Source organism: Polyodon spathula, chromosome 18 (assembly GCF_017654505.1).
Source record: "Polyodon spathula isolate WHYD16114869_AA chromosome 18, ASM1765450v1, whole genome shotgun sequence".
NCBI classification, from domain to species: domain Eukaryota; kingdom Metazoa; phylum Chordata; class Actinopteri; order Acipenseriformes; family Polyodontidae; genus Polyodon; species Polyodon spathula.
In genome coordinates, this window is record NC_054551.1 from 29,737,594 (window position 1) to 29,757,762 (window position 20,169).

A 20,169-nucleotide genomic window follows, 5' to 3' on the forward strand; every position below is an offset into this window, starting at 1 on the left:
AACAAAAAACAAAACAAATACATTTAACTAATCTGTTTTGTTTTAAGTATTATTATTAGTATTGTTTCTTTTTTTAACTGCCACGATAAACAACAGTATCTCTATAGGACTGAAAAAAACCTTTCAGGTTCACTTGCAGAGCCATTACAAGCAGCGAGAGGGCGGTAGGGAATAGAATGTAATGCTACTGTACTTTTGAGTAGGCTTGCATTAGAAATAACAATAAGCCTATATGATTCAATGAATTAATATATATTTTTTTTTTTTTTTAAAAGTCAAAAGTCTATCCTTTGTTAAAAATAATAATGACTGTATATTTTCTTTCTATGGAGATTGCTTTATCATAGCTGACAGGCAGTGTACACTGCAAAGTCCTTAAAATCTTAACTATTTTATTTTGATAATACCGAAATCGGCAACATTAAGTTAATTTAATAAAAACAATTGTCTTCATCTGAGAGCAGGTATAGCGCATAACGAACAATTTAAGTAAGAGAAAAGGCAGCCTATATATTCTTCTAACCAATCAGAATGTGAGTCAGGTAGCTGTATGTAACCTATGAGAAAAAATAGATTTTTTTTTTTTTTTAAATGATAGAAATGCATCATTTTGTTGTCTCACGCGACTCATTGATCCCATGAGAACAAACTAACTACCACAGCGTTCATTAATATTACAATAGTTCAATGCATTCTCTGTTCGGATTAATAATACTGTTCGCCGGTGGAATGGTGACTGCTTGAGCAAGACAACCAACCCCCTCTAGAGTCCCTCGGGTAAACAGTTAAAATACGATAGTGCTGCGTGGGACCACTAGTGTTACTGACACAGCGGGGCAGTGCATTGAAAGTCGCTGCTTTTAGAGCTTTTTTTTTGTTTGTTTGTTTGTTTTAACTGTTTACAATATGACCGAGAGAAGATACTGTAGTAGGCTCGGTTAACGAATAAATCAATACACCGCACAGCCGAAGAGAAAGGAGCTGCCTTTTTTTTTTTTTTTTTTTTTTTTGTTTGTTTTGTTTGTTTGTTAAAATGTCGCCCTGGTAGTAGGCCCCGTTGGTAACGAGAATATTCTAGTGATAATTTAGTTTTTAACTGTTTACAATATTGACCGAGAGAAGATACTGTAGTAGGCTCGGTTAACGAATAAATCAATACACCGCACAGCCGAAGAGAAAGGAGCTGCCTTTTGGGATCCTTTTATCATCTCTGTAATATTGTTCATTACACAAGGAAGAATGAATACCAGCGATGCCAAGGAATACCTCACGCTAAGAGAGATCCCTCAGCTGTTTGAGGTGAGCTGCTAAGTACCCGTGGTTTATATTGAGTCGTGCGTGGAGTTACTGTATTGTTTAATAGCAATATTTTTCTCTCGCTGGAGCTGGTTTGCACACTTCAAAAATGATTTAAAGTGAAATCTGAATTCTGAGCCATACATTTTGGTCTCTGCCTAATGTATCTGTCTAACAGCGACGGCGAGTTACAAATGACAGGGCATTCTCATTAAAATAAATAAATAAAATTAATTTTGATAGAATTATAAAACATGCATTTATTAATTAATCAGACATGCTACTGGAAGAGTGTGGACACGCAGGAAACGATACATCCCAATTTGCCTTCTTGGTGTCCTATATAATGCATATTACAATTTATAAAATAGAATGTCACACTCAATCGATGTAATAGTCACATACAATATACGACACCTGAAAGCAATCGTTATGTTAAATAACAGTTGTTTGATATAGTTGTAACTCGCCCTACAGCTGATATGGATATCAAAACAGTATCCTATAATAATAATAATAATAATAATAATAATAATAATAATAATAATAATAATAACAACAATATATGGGCTTTGTATCCCTGTACTGGGTGTAGATTGTACATAGGAGATACATATTTTTCACACACAATGTATGACGTTCTACAATTAAACTCCTGAAGAACTACATTTTGCACCCGTGAAATCTTCCAGGATAAGTCATTATTAGACCAAGTGTAATTAATCTAGTTGTTTAAACCTTGTTCACTGATCTTAATAACTAATATTGAAACACCTCTACAACTGTTTAGAGACACATGAGCCAGTGATGCTATTAAAATTTCACATTCAGAGTTCCTAGCGGCTAAGCTCGTTTAATTATCGGCAGATAGAGATACTGTAATCTCGGAATCGAAATGTGTTATCACTAAAAAGTGGTTAATTTATTGCACACAGTAATTATGTTAAAACGACTGTAAATTTGGATGTTAAGAAAATTTGATTAAGAAGAAAACATAAAAAAATATATATATATATATATATATATATACACATACACACACATATATACACACACACACACACACACACACACACACACACACACATAATAATTAAATACATACATGTACTATCATGTTTTTTTTAGAAATCTTTCAAAGGTGACTAATTAATAATATAAACATACTATGGTGTGTATTATTGAAACGACCACATTGCTTCTGTAGTTTTCATTTGTTGTACATGCATTATATTACTGTGTGTTGATTATATATCTATATATATATATATATATATATATATATATATATATATATATATATATATATATAGTTTAAGTTTGGTTTGGTTTATTGAACCACGTTTATTTATGTGCTGTATTCAAGAAGGAACACATCAGTCATCACAGGCTACTTTGCTGCAGTGTCACTCTACAGTAGCTTGTAGCATTATTCAACGTACAAATCCAGCACAGTAATTATCTTTCTGCCAGTTACAACATTTCCCCAAAGGAAAATGATGTTATTAAGCATTCAAATGTAAAAACAACACTCCACTGTGTAGAGGATGTTATTAAGCATTCAAGTGTAAAAACAACACTCCACTGTGTAGAGGATCATACTGCTTTACATTTACAGTTAGGTTAAGGCTTTTAATATAAAGTATTAACATTTTAATTGAGTTCATAATTATTAAGGAGACAAGAGATAAAAAGAAACAGAAAGTATATCTACTGTGATATACCAACACTTTCTTTCAAGTCTCTGTAAGGTGGCACAGCATGCATTTTAAAGTGTAATAAAGCATGACAGAAACACAAATGGGTGATTTAACTTGACTGTCAATACAATATTATGCAATTTGTAACTAATCGCTATAATAAGAACATGTATATAATTGCCATCTATCACAATATTAAGCCTTCCACAATTGTAAGTCATTGACATTAGAAAAGGTGAATCGTTTTATATTAATAATGTGTTACAGTTCATAAAAAATGTCTCATTAAAATTATATTGGAATCCATTGCCAATCATTGTTAATCATAATCAGAGATTATTTAAATGTTTTCTATTGTATCCAAAATCTAAAGTTTAATCAAATAAATGGTGCTGTTGCAGAGTCTGCTGACTGGCTTAATGTACTACAGACCTGATGACCCAGTTGAGTATATGGAAAGCTGTCTGAAGAAGGTGAGGGACCTGGGAGGAACAGAGAAAGTAAGATGGGACACATTCGTCTGCCAGGAGAAAAAATCATTAACTCCACTCAATGGAGGACAGTCCAGGAGGTCTTTCTTCAGAAATGGTAAGCGTAGCACTGCTTCTTGCTAAATTCAGCGTCATGGACGAGTGCTGGGATTAAGAGCAGCTCTTTGCCTCACAAACGAGCTGAGAGTACATGAGCTGTGATGTCTCATTGCAGCTGTAGCTTTGGGAAGTAGCACTCGCACTGTGTCACCATGGCAAGATGCAAACAAACAAGGTTATTCATTATCACTGGGATCCGTTCAATCAGTACTGTATATTCGCTGTTTATTTTTTTATGTTTATCAAGGTTATGAAAATCAAATATGTTGTGCACGTGAGTCTAGTAATACCAGATTCTGCCGAGTCAATGTCCAATTTGAATGATGCCCCCCCCCCAAAACTTTTAGCTCAAAGTAACATTTCCCTCATTAATTTCTGTTTTTTAATAACCACGCACAAATAATGCCTGAGGGGAAATATCGCGACTCATGAAAAAACTACAAAAACTATGCAAGGTCTAGACGTTGAGCCTTTTGCATAAATCTAAATTGGTAAATGTCAGCTTTATACCGTATCATGATAAACCAGGATTTTCAACTGTTTAGCTGAAGCCCTGGAAAAATGTTAAATTCATGACCATCCATACAAGATTCCTCAAATCTTGCAGAATATGCTGTCTTTATGCTAATGCATGGTTTCCTTCTGACATCTCAGTGTTGCCAGATAGCTCTAATTTTCCTTACCGGAGATATGATCGGTTGCCTCCAATCCATCAGTTCTCTATTGAGAGTGACTCGGACCTGTCTGAGACTGCTGAGCTGATTGAGGAATACGAAGTGTTTGACCCAGCAAGACCACGTCCCAAGATAATCCTTGTTATTGGTAAGATGGAGGGGTATGCAGTGTAAAGGACTATAATTACCTTTTTTAATGAGGCGGGCCAGTTGTTATCATTCCCCAATTCCCCAAAGTCTCACTCCAAAGAGGTAACCTAGTTTAATTTATCTAAAGATGTCTCTAGCATTGCTACAGGGAAGAAGTGTCATTTAAGACCCAAATGCTTCTGAGTGTGAACTGTTATACAAACCATAGATAATTACTAATGTGTTTTCACCAACTTTCTGTAATGTATATAATTCCATGAATCATAGTGAGCAAGGAACTGTACTCCTTGCTCTCATTCTAATAGCTTCTAATTTCAGTCTAGTCCACCTGGTGACCAGTTTTAAAGGCTTGTTCCTCTTCTGTAAATCTATTTTTTGTCTACTGGGATCAAGATGTAGCATCTCATCTGTAGATGTCTGGTCTTCAAAAGCTACATTGGATAGGGACTGTGCTTTTTAAATCCAATCAGATTGTTTGTTGACCTATGTTGGACTGTTGGCTGGGCACGACTGTGGTTGAACTAATCTACTGGGGCCTTATTTGGAAGCAAAGGCATAACACTATTCAAAACTTTCCCTTTCTGAAACATAATTGTTTCTTGTTAATTGTGCGTTGTTAAAATTGGTTTTATTCCTCTTTAAAAACAAACTTTGTGATAGCTATGACATTGCCCCCATTGTGTCAACAATTCGCAACTTCACAGTTTGACGAGCTCTGTAACAGGTATTGATATAAAGCAGAGACGCATGGATCATAAATACTAAATATTTAATGAAGCCAACATGTAACATTTCACAGACATTTCCACTTTAGAGTCAAAGAGGTGAAGGCAGACTATTTAGACCCGGTGACCTTCACACGCACATTATTGATTCCCCAGCCTTTCTGATTGAGGTCTTACAGTTGACATGGAAATAACGAGAATCAATGCTTTAACCTTTCTGTTTATAAAAATATGAACTTTAATCTTTGGGTAACATAGCAACACTCTGTTTTATTAACACAACAGGTGGGCCAGGCAGTGGGAAGGGGACCCAGAGCCTAAAGATTGCAGAGCGCTATGGGTTTGAATATATTTCTGTCGGGGAGCTTCTGAGAAACAAGATGTTCCACAATGCCACCAGCAACAGGAAATGGAGCTTAATTGCAAAAATAATTACAAACGGAGAATTAGCTCCACAGGTATAAGAGCATCATCACGATAGTGTTTAAATACTGAGTCACTTCAACTCCTCCAGTAGCAGTAACTTAACACTTACTGTAACAGTGTGTGAAAGCCCCAGGCAGTCTTATCAAGTGGGTTGTTAATGACTAGATTCAATTAATCCTTGCAATAGACTTGATTGGAAAGTAATAATCTGACCAATTTGTACAATGGCCAGAACCTTCAATAATCTAGCACTCTTGAGGTCACATCTGTATATAGTTGCTGGACATAATGTTTTATTGTTACATTTTTTACATTGCCCACTACAGAATGGTTCTATATACAGGATTCGTGGAAGAGGTTAGGTTTGCATCTCTTGGTTATTTAATGGATTAATAATTTATGTTCAAGATCTGGTGTCAACCATAAATTGTAAGATCAGTCTACAGTGACCATTCAATCCTTGTATATACAGTATATGTGATCTATGTCCAGGGGATAATAACCACAGCTTTATAAAACTCATTTTCAATTAATAAAGCCCAACCTAAGCCTTAGATTCACTTTCAGAGTTGCAGATGCAAACTATGTGGGGCTTAAATGGGGTCTAATTAAGCAAATCACAGGTAGTGATTATTTATAAATAATTATGAAATACATTATTTCTTCTAGGAAACAACTATTACAGAGATAAAACAGAAACTGATGCAGATTCCTGATGCACCTGGGATAATTATTGATGGATTTCCTAGAGATGTTGCCCAGGCACTGTCTTTTGAAGACCAGGTAGGCTATTTCTTTTCATCTATAGTTGTGACTTTACTTGATAAGGATATGAATGACAACAACAGCAATCAAACAGTATAATAGGTTATAATAGGTTTATGAAACCCTTAGTTTCATACTTGCATGCCAATTGGCTAATGCAGAGTCACATGACCAACAATAAAACAGACATTGACCTACTAAAATAGTGACCTCAGGGGAGCAATAATGTCTACTGTCTCTCCCTTCAACCCAATTTCAAATCACCAAGTCAAAGGCAGAAATGTCTGTGGGTGTAAAAAAACTCAGCTCATGCTGGGTGCTAAATGACACTCTTGTCACCACCCAGCCTTCAGATTTCATCAACTGCCATGAGTCTGTACTCACTGAATTATGAGCACAACTGCATTTATCTTATTGGCCACTAATTTGCAGCAGGAAACATTGGATCATCGGGCTGTATAAGGCTATTAAGATGTACCCCTCATTCAAGGGACTTAGTATAGGAGAGAGAGGCTTGCTCGTGTAAAACATGAAGCAAACATTGCACAATTACAGCAACCAATGTCTTAAATTGTCCTTTTGACAGACTATATATATATATATATATATACACACACACACACACACACACACACACACACACACACACACTACAATTGCAAAAGTGTTTATTTATTTATTTTTAAACAGTTTTGTAAAACAGAACTATACAGAGATATACTAGTAAATCCTAGTTTTGAAACAGTTAAAAAAAATAGTGACACATTATCCAGGAAGGTCTGTGTCTTCAGTCTTCTTCTGTATGCTGCTTGAACCCGTGATTTAGTTTGATTAGCTGGACCTCACAAAATGTAATGTACCTGTAGAAGATAAGACACTTGATCCTGCCATGTTCAGATACATTTGCTTTGCAAACTATATTGTATCAGAACAAAATACATTTCTTTTTTTTTTTTCTTTTTTTTTTTTTTTTTTTGTTCCTGGTCCTGCAAAACTGGATATTTGTTAATATTGTTCCCCAAGCCTTTAGCCCATAGATAAATCAGTGGTTTATTGTTGACAGAAGCTGATGCTGCCAACACAAAAAAGCATATTTTAGCTAAGAGCATTGGTTAGCTATGGCAATAAAGTCAGAATGATTTCACTATGTAACACAATTTTTGTTCCTGGGTAGTAAGTGTTCTTTCCTAATTGCTTATGCCTCAAAAGTATAGAAAATGGCTATTATTCCCCACAAACTTTGCTTTTGTGACCAGGACAGTGATATTTCAAAATATCACTATTTCCAATGGGAAAATGGGAAAATGTGTGTCTTTTCGTTCACATAAAGTCAGAAAAAAACAACATATGAATCCAAATTAACATGTATTTATACTAAAGTAATACAAAGATGACTACAAAAGATTTAGAAGTGAGTAGTTTTTCGAGATTTACAATTATACTTTAAATATTCATATGTTGTTTTTTTCTGACTTTATGTTGACGAAAAGACACACATTTGCCCATTTTCCCATTGGAAATAGTGATATTTTGAAATATCACTGTCCTGGTCACAAAAGCAAAGTTTGTGGGGAATAATAGCCATGTTCTATACTTTTGAGGCATAAGCAATTAGGAAATAACACTTACTACCCAGGAACAAAAAACCATTTTTTTTTTGTTACACAGTGTTTTGAAAGGTCTTCACTTAAGGAGATGGACTATGTAGCAGACTTGGCAAGCTTTGAGAATAGCTGGGGGTAATGCAGCATGAATGAGTACTATCAGTCTAAGCTCTGAGGCTTGTCAAATACCTACAGTGCCCAGTAATTGTGAACACACAGAACCCCGAAGTATCTTATTTGGGATACTTATGTTAGATAGTCCATTTTTATTTATTTTTACATTTATTTTTGTGACTGATGCTTTAATTTACTCCACTGGAAATTGAAATCATCTTTTTAGATCCAGAGCAAGTCAATACATAGGCAACAGCAATTTGGGCTTTCCCACAGAATGCTACCTGAACTGAACACCTTTTTTTAGGATGAGTGGGTAAAGTGCCAACCCATCCCTGGGCCCTCTGAGTGACGCCTCCAAATTAGTACGGATTGTGATGGTGTTTTCTCAGGATTCAGACATTCGTTCGGAAGGAATTAAACTAAACCTAATTTTAAATAAGCTTCCAATAGTCACCAAATTGTAGAGACTTTGGATCCCTACTGCTAACTTTGGCTGGTTCTGAACCAATAACAAATAACCAGGGAGGTGAATAACAGGTTCATATCCCATTGCACACCGGCCTGGCTGGGATACTTGTCTTAAAGATATAGTATGCTGCTTTAGAGATTCAGGTGCTGGGAAGCTCCTACTGGAATCCTGCCAGACTGAGGAGTCTTTTTATTGATGTAAATTAGATTATGAGTGGTTGAGCAGATGAATGAAACTAATTTTATGTGAAGCGCTGAAGTGATCAATGCAGATAAGTTAACATGCCTAAATGGACTTGGAAACTTTCAGCTTCGGTTTAGCATAAATTAGGACACCGTTTCCATGACTGAGGTTGAAGCCCAGTGTTTTATCAACAGAATATAAATAGAATAATCACAGATTGAAGCTGTCAAAAGTAGCCTTCTAGGTTGTATCTTGCTGGTTTTATGGTTCTATAGCGTGCCCTCTTATTACTGTAACACAACTATTGGGATTCAAGGTATAATGAGGATCCAAGTGAAATTGAATTATGGGGAAAATTGAATCCACAGCTGTATCACATCAAGATGAGAAGCATTTTAACAACGGATATTTCTTGTTTAAAAATAGATGTGTTTTAACTCATTGTAAAATATATGCTTTCTCTCTCTCTCTCTCTATATATATATATCATAAAAACCAATGTCACCTTACAATAATTGATTTTGAGTTTCAGTGTTTAAAAATAAAATATCAAACAGAACGAAATTTCAGTGTACCATTTGTAATTCAGTAATATGAGAGCATTGGTCAGGGGTCTGAATACTTTTGCAAGGCACTGTGTGTGTGTGTGTGTATATATATATATATATATATATATATATATATATATATATATATATATATACACACACACACACACACACACACACACACACACACACACACACACACACACACACACACACACACATATTTTTAAAACTACAATGTTATTAATGTGCATTAAAAAGCCCCAAATTCCTCAGATGTGCTTCTAATCATACCTTGATTATTGGAACTGTGGATTGTCTTTAAGATATTTATAGATCCACCTCCTCTCCACAAACACACTCAAAATACAAAATATCACATTACAGATAAGAGCAGTTATAAAATATAATACAAACAGTTTAAATAAGAGCAAATTCTAATGATTCTAATTAAAAAATACAGTAAATAATTACGTTGTAGAGTGATTTCTACTAAGAGCAGTTAAACTTAAATATATTGGGTTGTAAGAGTAAATTCCACAAAGAGTAGTAGTGAGTACAATACATGGATGAGAACAATTTCAAGTAAGAGCAATTACAAAAAAAAATGTGAGTACGGTTACCTTTAAGAGTAAATTCATTTACAAGATACAGAAAATATAATTGTGATTGAGAGCAGTAGTAGAATACAGCAAAGAGTTGTCCTAGACTGTTGGGGTTTCCTAGTTCATAGTCAATCAATAATGGGTGTACAGCTTGAATGAGTGGAGTTAGCCCCTTTTGTTTGTTTTAGAGGTATCAAAACCCCATGGCTTTTGTAATGATTGGCTGGAAAGTACAGCTTATGCTGTGGTTTGTTGTACTAGGAAAATCCATTGAGATCAAAGATCCTTTAGAATGGGGACTTGGGAAGACAACAGACACATGCATGCATATCAAATCCACAATGAAAACCTTCGCAACATCATCTTGTGTATTTGGTGCAATAGTACATTTGGTTACTATACATTTCCTCACCCTTTCTATAGTGCATGTTGTAAATGTTATACAGGCTAGAATGTTATTATCACAAACAAGCCTCATTCCTCATTTTAAATGAATGCAAAAATATGAGTCAGTGTTGGATTTAAACAAATTAACACTGGGCTGCTACACCCAGGATCTGTAGCTTTGAAATCTAACATAAATATACTTTCAGTTTCCTTACCAAGTGCAGAAATACATGCTGCCATTTACCCATTGACGTTGTGTCATGTGATCAGATGAACATTATGCATAGTGTTTGAAATGAAAGTGGGAATTATTGTACCTTTGGATAACTAACAGCCAGTAACTAAGAGATGGTGATGTATGCTTTTTGATAAGATTGTTTAAAATGTAAAATATACATACAATGAAAATAGAATTCCCCTGAATTTGACATACCCTCCCAATGATTACATTTCCAATATGATGCCACTATAACAAAACAAGCAGCAACTCTGAGAAAGATTATGTTGGTAGATACAGAAAAGAGTTTGCAGCAAATGTGAGATCCTGCACTGTATTCATAAAGCATTAGAGTGCCAGGGCCTCAGCTGGGTAGTCTTATGTATCTATTGGCATGTAATATTTATAATAAACACAGTCATCCATGTTTAAACTACAGTATATAATATAAAAAATCACTTCAGCATCAGTTCTTTTTCCGTAATGCCATATGATAAATTGTTCCAGATAACCTAACAGCAGTTTAAATGTTCTGTCAAGATTGATTTATCTGATACATTCACTGTGGAAAATGTGACTTAAAAGGCAAATCAATGTGAGTTAATAGCACTATAGAGTAATACAATATACTAAGGATCTGGATTGATTTAGGGTATTTACATATTCATTGTAATTAAACAATTACAGCTGAAGGGAGCTTTTGTATTTTGTATTTACTGTAACAATGCATCGTATTGTCTTTTGGAATTATATTTTAATGAAAATATATAACTTGCCATTCTGAAATATGGAAAGCCAGAGTACATTTAAGATTGAGATAAATGCAGTTCACTTTGTAATACTTTAGGCAAATTCCAGCTGCCAGATGGCATGTGTCGCACTGGCAGTGTCTGTGGTGTGTACTAGGGCTGTGTGCAATATTGGTGTATTTTTCAGCTTGGTGGCAGTGTGCAGTGGCACAGCTGTAAGACCTCATACATTTTCTTCATGATAAAACAAACATTTTAAATAAATGTCAGGAACCTGTATATAAATATACATTTAGTATCATCTTGTGTTCTTTAGTGCTGTAGGGTTGGTTATATGGTACAGGCATGTGTCCTGAGCATTAATTTATTTATACAGAATAAAGTATAAACTTCATTCAAGCAGATTCATGGAAGTGGAGTGTCTTGTCCTTGCATGCAACAATGGTTTTGCAATGGGACTGCATCAGTAATGTACTGTAGTTTAAGAGAAGGCAATGTGTAATATCTCTTGCACATCTTGACCTGTTCTATTCTGACTTACCCTTAACCACTTTGATTTGTGATACTGTACGGTGTATTTTAGGTGGCCAGTTAGAAGGCCCCTATACCTTGGTCCATTGGCAGGATAAGTCTGTGTCTGATAAAAGCTCATCTCGCTGACTGTTCCCACAGATCTGCACCCCGGACCTGGTGGTGTTCCTGGCCTGTGTCAATAACCGGCTGAAGGAGCGACTGCAGAGGAGGGCGGAGCAGCAGGGGAGGCCTGACGACAACCCCAAAGCCACTGAGCGCCGCCTGGCCAACTTCAAGCAGAACGCCATCCCTCTGGTGAAGTACTTCCAGGAAAAGGGCCTGATTGTCACGGTAAGCCTTCCTGTCAGCCGGTAACTGGCAACGAGCAGTAACAATGACATTCCATTGCTGAGAATCATTCCATTATTATACTAATGCACCAAATATCTATAGTATAGTGGCTCTTCATATTACATCACCTGATCCACATTCTATTAGTATAAAAGTCTAATATAGTTTAGTCTAGTGGAATGTATAATCTGCAGTCCACTTATGGTCTTAAAATCGAAAGCATTACAAAGCTTTCTGTTCTTCTGGGAGCTGCCTGCATTGAAATTGAGAGCAGCTCCAATCAGTTCAAAGGGCAAATACAAAGACCAAAACATTCTAATTAATTGCACTAGCTAACAAAATCAATTGGCTCTCTGAAGTTGTTCAGTTCCTTTTGACGTTAACAAAGAAGGTGACTTAATGTCTACTCCAGTTCCAAGGAAAACACAGTTGATTAGTAAAAAAAAAAAAAAAAAAAAAAAAAAAGGAAAGGGTATTAAAATAAACAAGTTGCAATACATTTGCTGTTCTTTGATCTTCAGTGTGAGAAAAAAGGATCTTGGACTGATGCTGTCAGTCGCTTGAAACTGGGTCTATGTCTACAGAAGGTCTTTCTAAAGAGTGGGAAGCAATAGGTCCTCAAGCTGTGAACAGTGAAGTAGGCATGAAAGTCAAACAACCACACTGAAAGCTCCTCTCAGTGCAGAAGATTTGAATGAAGTGCCACAGAGAATAAATCATCACCATGGTGTGTAGAAGTCTGTGTAGCACTATTATAAACATACAGTAGAAGACTATAAAATTCCAAACACAGAAGATTTCTCATCCAAACGATTGTCACATTTTCTTTAGAAAGTTTCTATTTAGTAACTTGGGTGCTGGAAGTTTAGTTCTAAAACTGAAAAACGGTACAGTGAGAGTACTTTTAGAAGTAATTGTGTGTAGGAGTGCCTATTGAAATCTGCAGTTCCTTGTGTGCAAATTAATTAGCAGGGCTGGTGTGTTATAGTGTAGTTTTGATCATTCTGCTTATTCTTTCACTTGAAATCTTAATCTCCATGTAACTTAAGTAAAGGGGTATTCAACTCCCCACAGAGTATAACCTGTGTCATGATGCCACAATAAACAAAGAGGATTCTGTGTTCCGTATGACTTCTCTCTCTGTTGCGTTGCTGTTCAAGTTCTTGACATTTTTACAATCTGGTCACCTTTCCAGCAAATATATCAATGACCAGTGAAGTGAAACGAAATGTTTATTGATGCAAAGCTGTAGACATATTTTGGCATGCTGATATTCTGTGCAGGAGACACAAGCTTAATCACAGTAATGTAAAAAGTATTTTAAACACAAATGAGTCTCAAAATGTTCATTTAAGGAAAAGAAACAGTTGTTTTCCTCTGCCTGGTGTTGCACTGCACATACCCAACGTTTAGACTGTTATTTCTCTAGAGATGACTTTCATGGATGACTTTCAGGGCTTAATGAAAAAAGATGATACAAATTAAATGAAATGGCAGTGCTGAAAAATCTAGGGATATATATATATACATATATAAAATAATTTGGTTAAAAGGCTATTTTTTGTTGGTATTGATGTGTTTGAAGTTTAGAATCTGGTGGGTTTTGGGTTCCTGGTATTTTTTGACTACTCTGTAAGCCAGTTAGAATTGCTTAAACAACTAAGATACTTTTTGCTTTAAAAGCCCAAAGGAATGTATTACTGCCCAATGGAATAAGTAATCCAGGAGTGTTTTATCATAAGAGAGAACTGCTGAAAACGGTGGGTAGGGGTATGGAGGCCAATGCAGTTAAGTGCAGGTAAGATGCCATCAGGCTTAATGGCATTTTTTGTCAATGAAATATATTCAGTTAATCCGGCACGTGATTCATGAATGTAATTTTTGTTAACCAGCACTGTCTTAGTGAAAAGGTGAATAGATTTTGTGATATGCTGCTGTCAAAAGAACAATGGCAATCTGAAGTGACGTATGTGTCTCTTTCCCTATTCTTTAAAACTGAACAGTTGTTATCTGTTCTTAAAGCTGTGAGTTCCCATCGGTGTCATTTATTTCCAGTGGATGTTGTCCATCACATGCGAATGTTCTGGCAGTTTTCTATTGTATAACAGCCATTCAGAACAGAAACACAGAAATGTCTGGTTGTATTACTCATATAATTTAATACATAAAAAGGCAAGTAAAGACGTCATATTATGCTATTATATTATACACATCTTTCCTCCACAGCTGACAACCGCTAATTGCAGCTGATTTTGGCCCTTTAACTCATAGTGATGCGAAAAAGAAAAGAAACACAGATGGTTGTGAAACCAGTTAGGCAAAAAGAAACACAAGGATATTCTGTTGCCAGACCTGCTAACAGTACATTATTGTGAATGTATATGAATGATCATTCCTGTACATTCATATATATGTACTGTTAGCAGGTCTGGCATATACATGTATACAGTAGTGTGCACATAGTATTTGCTCAATACTACATACAGTAGTCTGGACTCAATATACCAAGGCCAATCACGATATGAATCAATAAATACAAATGCATGTATTACTTAAGTCATGACGCTCTCAAATCAACTATGAAATATATAATAATAACTCAAGGTAACGAAAACAAAAATGAATGTCGGCATACTGGTGCGACAAACAGTGCTGATTCATTTCACTTCATTTCAATAAATATGCTTTCAGTTGCCTTCAGTCATATAGAATAGTCTGTTTACATCTACTACATCTGTAGCCTATACAAGCCATAAGGAGATTGAAAGCCCCATGAGATTTGCAGGTGGTGGAGAGATGATGTTGATCACAAACCCCTTCTCAGCCTAAAGTGGTTGTTCTCAATAGGGGATCTTCAACACCGCTCTGTTTCAGTAAACCAAATTAATGGCAAATAAGGATGGAAACTGGAGCATCACAGCAAGAGCACAGTTCACAGCACTGGTGCAGCATCGCTCCTCTGTCATTATCAAGAAGGGCTTTCTTGGTAAAATTAAGATTGTTCAAGTTGTTTTGATTTTTTAAATGATTTTTTTTACAATTTATTTCTTGAGAAAGAAACATTGAGGGCATTACTGGTAATGCTTTTGCTTGTCGTCTCCAAACAGCACATTGGCACAGTTTAGCACAGTTCTTGAGAGAGGCCCAGGACTGAATGGAAAGGGTTGTTTGGGTCAGGATTAGGTGGCTCTGTTGGGAATCTCACTTTGTGCCTGGCTGTAGACAGTTCCATTGCCCCTCACGTTATGAAAAAAGAGACAGTTATGTCAGACACTGCCTCCCTACCCTAACAGCCTTGTTCTTTTATGCAAGCCATGGGAACATTTCTATATCTGCCTATTAGAGAGAGTGAGGCTTGAAATGTCCACAGGCTCTTTCTCCCTAGTGTTTCCAGACAACTAATGCATTTAACCAGTGAATGGGAAGCCTGATGATTGACTACTGCATGTAGTTCAGATACCTTGCAATGAGATGCATTTTCAAATCTATCTGATGCTCTATGAACCAAGTTTCAGCACAAATGGGAATACAGATTGTAACGTTTGAATCCACCTGAATATTAAGCACCGAGTAAAGTTTTTTAAGGGAGATGTTCAAACTTCATCTGCCATGAAAAAAAAAAAATTATTATAGTTTTATAGTTTTGTGACAGTATGTTGAGGACACTATAGAAAACTTGGCCTTTCCTATAGCGATTGATAGAATTTATGTGAGTGTCCAGATGATTGCAAACTTCACAAGAAAAATGTCATTTCATGCTTCTTTTTCTTTGATATTTAAGATTGTTGGTGATTTTCTTGGCTCTATAATTTCTTTGCTCATTCTAATAGATCAGCAAGAACCATAAACAGCAGTGAATGGATCCTGAGCAGTCCTAAGAGTCACATACAAGGCCCTACAGACAGCATGACTGGGCTCTAGTTATTAGATGTTGGCTTAATGAATTCTGTTAATACTAATAATATTTACGATATTAAGACTGACTGCTTTATTTAAATTACCTCAAGGCTTGAAAGAGGTTTAACCCTCCTACTTTTGTTATTAGCAGTCATTTGGACCTCAGGTATTTTTAAGTGACAGTGACTGTTTGTTTGTTTTTTAAACCAGTTCAGAAGTAATTATTTATTTTTTTATATGTGATGTCATTTAATAGAATGCCCTTTTTAAACAGTAAATTGCTTTTCCATTTAGAGCACTAATGGCATAAGACTTCAATTCCTGCCATTACTCTTTTGTATTTCTTTATATAGATGATTAGTGTAGCTATAATGTCATTGATTCCTGATGTCATAATAGATTTCAAAGAGAAGTTCATATTCTAGAGAGCCATTGAAGTGCCATTTGTGACTGCAGAGTATTTTAGTGCTTATGTTGGTCTAACATAGATTAAACTGGAATTGGCTCAAACCACATAATTCCTTCCTGCAGTTTCAAAAGCACAATAATTAAATGACCTACTATGGGTCTTGAAAGCATTAATGTATTCACTTCTCAGTCTTTGTTAGTGCTGTAAAATGTATTGAAGTAATCTTAAAACATTTTCAGCTGGGACACTGTGGATGGGGCTGCCCAGGATTGCTCCTGTGGAGTTCAGTACAGTTTTACTTATAAAACCTAAAACACCATTTTAGCAGAAAAGCTATTTTTTTTTAAACTAAGCTTTCTGAGCTATAACACAGCTTGAGGATGTATTTAGAAATGTTTCTTCTGCTGGTGACATCAAAGCGGCCTAAGCAACCCAGTCCAAATAACTGAGCTTCTCTTTTGTAAAATGCCCTGGCCTTTTAACTGTCAGCCCTGGCCTTTCTACTGTCAGCCCTGGCCTTTTAATTGTCAGCCCTGGCCTTTCTACTGTCAGCCCTGGCCTTTCTACTGTCAGCCCTGGCCTTTTTACTGTCAGCCCTGGCCTTTCTACTGTCAGCCCTGGCCTTTTAACTGTCAGCCCTGGCCTTTCTACTGTCAGCCCTGGCCTTTCTACTGTCAGCCCTGGCCTTTTAACTGTCAGCCCTGGCCTTTTAACTGTCAGCCCTGGCCTTTCTACTGTCAGCCCTGGCCTTTTAACTGTCAGCCCTGGCCTTTCTACTGTCAGGTAATAACTTCTGCATCAGTCGCTATTGTGTAATTTAATTCAAGAGAAAATGTAAGGTGTAGGCAATTGAAGACATTGAAATAACCCAGAGGTCCAGACTTGGTTGTCTACAAAAGCCCTTTCCTGTTTCTTTGTTAAAGGAAGCATACACCCATATTTTCTAACAAAAAGCCGGATATGGAAAATTTCCTTAAATTTTGCCTCAACCCATTGGTGGTAAAACATTCAAAAATAATAATTCCATTAAACTGTACGTTTTGTATTAAAGTACAAAAACTATGAACATTCTCATCCTTACGGATGGAACCTGAGAGTTTTTATATATATATATATATATATATATATATATATATATATATTATATATTATATATATATATAATATATATATGTATATATATGAGGGTAAAACTCGTGAGGGTAAAACTCCACTGGAAAGCTACTGGAGTGTGGTGGTGCAGAATTCTTACACAGATCACTTTAAATACTGGGCATTAATAGCAAAACCTTAACACATGTTGCAATAGAGACCCTACCTTTCCTTACAGAGCTAATATGAACTTCAGGTCTTGTTGTGAGTCGTTGGTAATGGGGTTTCTTAATGAGTAAGGGCCGCTCAAATGTATTATTTTCAGAATTAGGTTGCAGAGAACAGTAAACTAAATCAATGCTATGAGTACTTTACATAGCCCCTATTGACTAAGAAGTCCCAATTTTGGTGTTTTTTTGTGTTTTTTTGTAGTAGATTTGTAGTAGAAATGCTTGTGAATAAGTCCTGAGTCAACAGTGCTGGAGACTGAAATGCTGAATTTATTAACAAAGCAGATTCAGCACAGGCAGCTCCAGTGTGAGCATTCCTTCTGCACCCCCACAATTACCTTCACCTAACAGTCCGACTTTTTCTTTGAAGGTTTATGTTTTATTCAGCATTTACTGTCATTCGTATTTTAGGTGTATACTGGTATTTTTTCTTATCAGCTTTAGACTTTGTTGTCGCAAATCATTAATACAGAGGAGTGGGAGGTAAAGGAGCTTTATTATTGATTGCTATGGACATCATAAGTTGTAAGGGAAATGGTTAAACAGTATTAAGAGGGGGATCTTTTGTTTTTACTAAGGAAATGTTTACAAAAGGACAGTGAGACCTTTTTATTGGGCAGACATTACACCAAGTGAACATTGTTTCTAATAGTGTTCCCTTTCAAACATTTTGTCAAAGTACCCTCATGCTAAAGTAATGGGAAAACACCCACATCAATGATGTGTGGATTGCTTTTATAATTGAATTTGTTCAATATTAACGCTAGGGTGAAGATAGTCCATTTATTAGAATGTCAGTGGTGAAATGGGAGACCTCTTTGTAAAATACAATTGCTGTCCAAGTCATAAAGAATCTGGAAGAAATGAAATTAGGTTCTGTGTATATTGCTTCTATCAGTGCATATGCTCTTCTATGCAAACATTGACTGTTCAACAACAGTAACATGAATCTTTCTGTATTTTACGATGATCAAAGCACTGTTAAATAATATATATGTAATTGTATATCCCTTCTAAGAGTTAACTTAGGAAAAGCATAGCCAAGTATAGTGAGACCATGGTAAACAATGTTAAATGGTTAGTATAACCATGGGGAAAGCATCTGCAAAATTACCATGCAAACTTTTTTATTCATTTATTTGTATTTTGTTATTTTAATACTTATACTGTAACTGTCTGTGCTGAATCTGCTTTGTTAATACATTAAACATTTTTGTGTCCCAATGAAAAGCACTTTTGCTGAAGTAAACCATTTCTGTGCCTTCAAATGCCAAGTTAAACCTAATTGTGAGTCATCAAAAACCACATTTAAAATGTCATTTCACAAGTGATGATCTTGTCTGCATTGTATTTCATAGTCACTGTAAGTAGCTTCTTAATTGCAATGAATGCTTTAATCAGCTAGCCAGGTATACTTTAATGAGTAGAGATGGTTGAGGGCTCAGTAGCTGTACCCTCCATAAATCAAGTTATTGATCTCCTTAATATGACATAGCTGCAGCAGCTTAATTAGTCTGACAGATTGTATCTTCTGGCATTCAAAGTGCAAGCCTGCCTTGAAGGGGAAAGGGCTGCTTCTCTCAGCTAGTACACCAGATTGCAAGGTAGCCGTTTGTAATTGTTGGTTGTCAAGGAAACCCCAGCAATTCTCCTGACCTTGCTTATTTCCTGTTTTATACCCAGTATTGTCCCTTCACAATTCAGTACCTTTACAATTATGAGTTTAACAATCCAATTAAAACCGAACAAATATGGTATTGTTATGTAAGTTAGTACATTGTGGGTAGGGTGTCTTGTATGGGATAAGAGATTCATCTTGTGCAGTTTGGGTATGTAAGATAATCTTACTGGTTCTGGCTGCTCAAACTGTGCAAAACGTTTTCTTTTAATACAACAAAAGCCACCCTACACAAAACCTTTTAACGTAGTATTAATCACAAAAAACATTTTTGTACCCAGGAAATGCTATGATTTTTAACTTGTGCTCTAGTATTCTGTGCAGAAGGATGACATCTGTACACAGGGTAACATTGACAAATTCGTGATTTATGCTACCCTATCCACACTATGTAAGGACTTTTAAGGAGCGATTACCATATAAACATTCTCTTAGGTTTAACAGTGCTTTGAAAATTGACAATAAAAGAATAAACCTTCTCTAAAACCCTCTATAAACTGCAAGTTTGATTGAATATTTAAGATTTTTTTTTTTTCTTTGTTTTTAAAAACATCCTTAAAAAAATTCCTTGAAACAGCCCTTAATGTTTTGCAAATAGGACTAATGTGTCATTTAGAAAAGGAAATTCTCAAAAGATAGGTTGGTGGGTCCGGCTTATCACTCATTATATACCATAATATGGAAAGGGTTAGGGTTAGGGTTTGGAAAGGACGCACAATTCAAAAAGGAAGATTGTTGGCTGTTAGGGATGAATAAGAGAAAAGGTGTAATCTTGGCCAGTATGGAATGCTTTT

General features: G+C 35.8%; 1 protein-coding gene across 2 annotated transcripts in view; it reads left to right on the forward strand.

Moving 5' to 3' along the window:
• Positions 1-1,104: 1,104 nt before the first annotated feature.
• Positions 1,105-20,169, forward strand: part of LOC121330462 (adenylate kinase isoenzyme 5-like) — a 36,350-nt gene continuing 17,285 nt past the window's right edge. Inside the window, exons 1-6 of one of the 2 annotated variants that reach the window (XM_041276994.1) lie at positions 1,105-1,299; positions 3,398-3,584; positions 4,241-4,408; positions 5,421-5,593; positions 6,231-6,344; positions 11,878-12,069. In XM_041276994.1, the coding sequence (XP_041132928.1) occupies positions 1,240-1,299; positions 3,398-3,584; positions 4,241-4,408; positions 5,421-5,593; positions 6,231-6,344; positions 11,878-12,069 (894 nt within the window). In that variant the 5' untranslated portion in view covers positions 1,105-1,239. The remainder of the gene's footprint in view (positions 1,300-3,397; positions 3,585-4,240; positions 4,409-5,420; positions 5,594-6,230; positions 6,345-11,877; positions 12,070-20,169) is intronic. The other variant, XM_041276995.1, reaches the window with a different exon arrangement.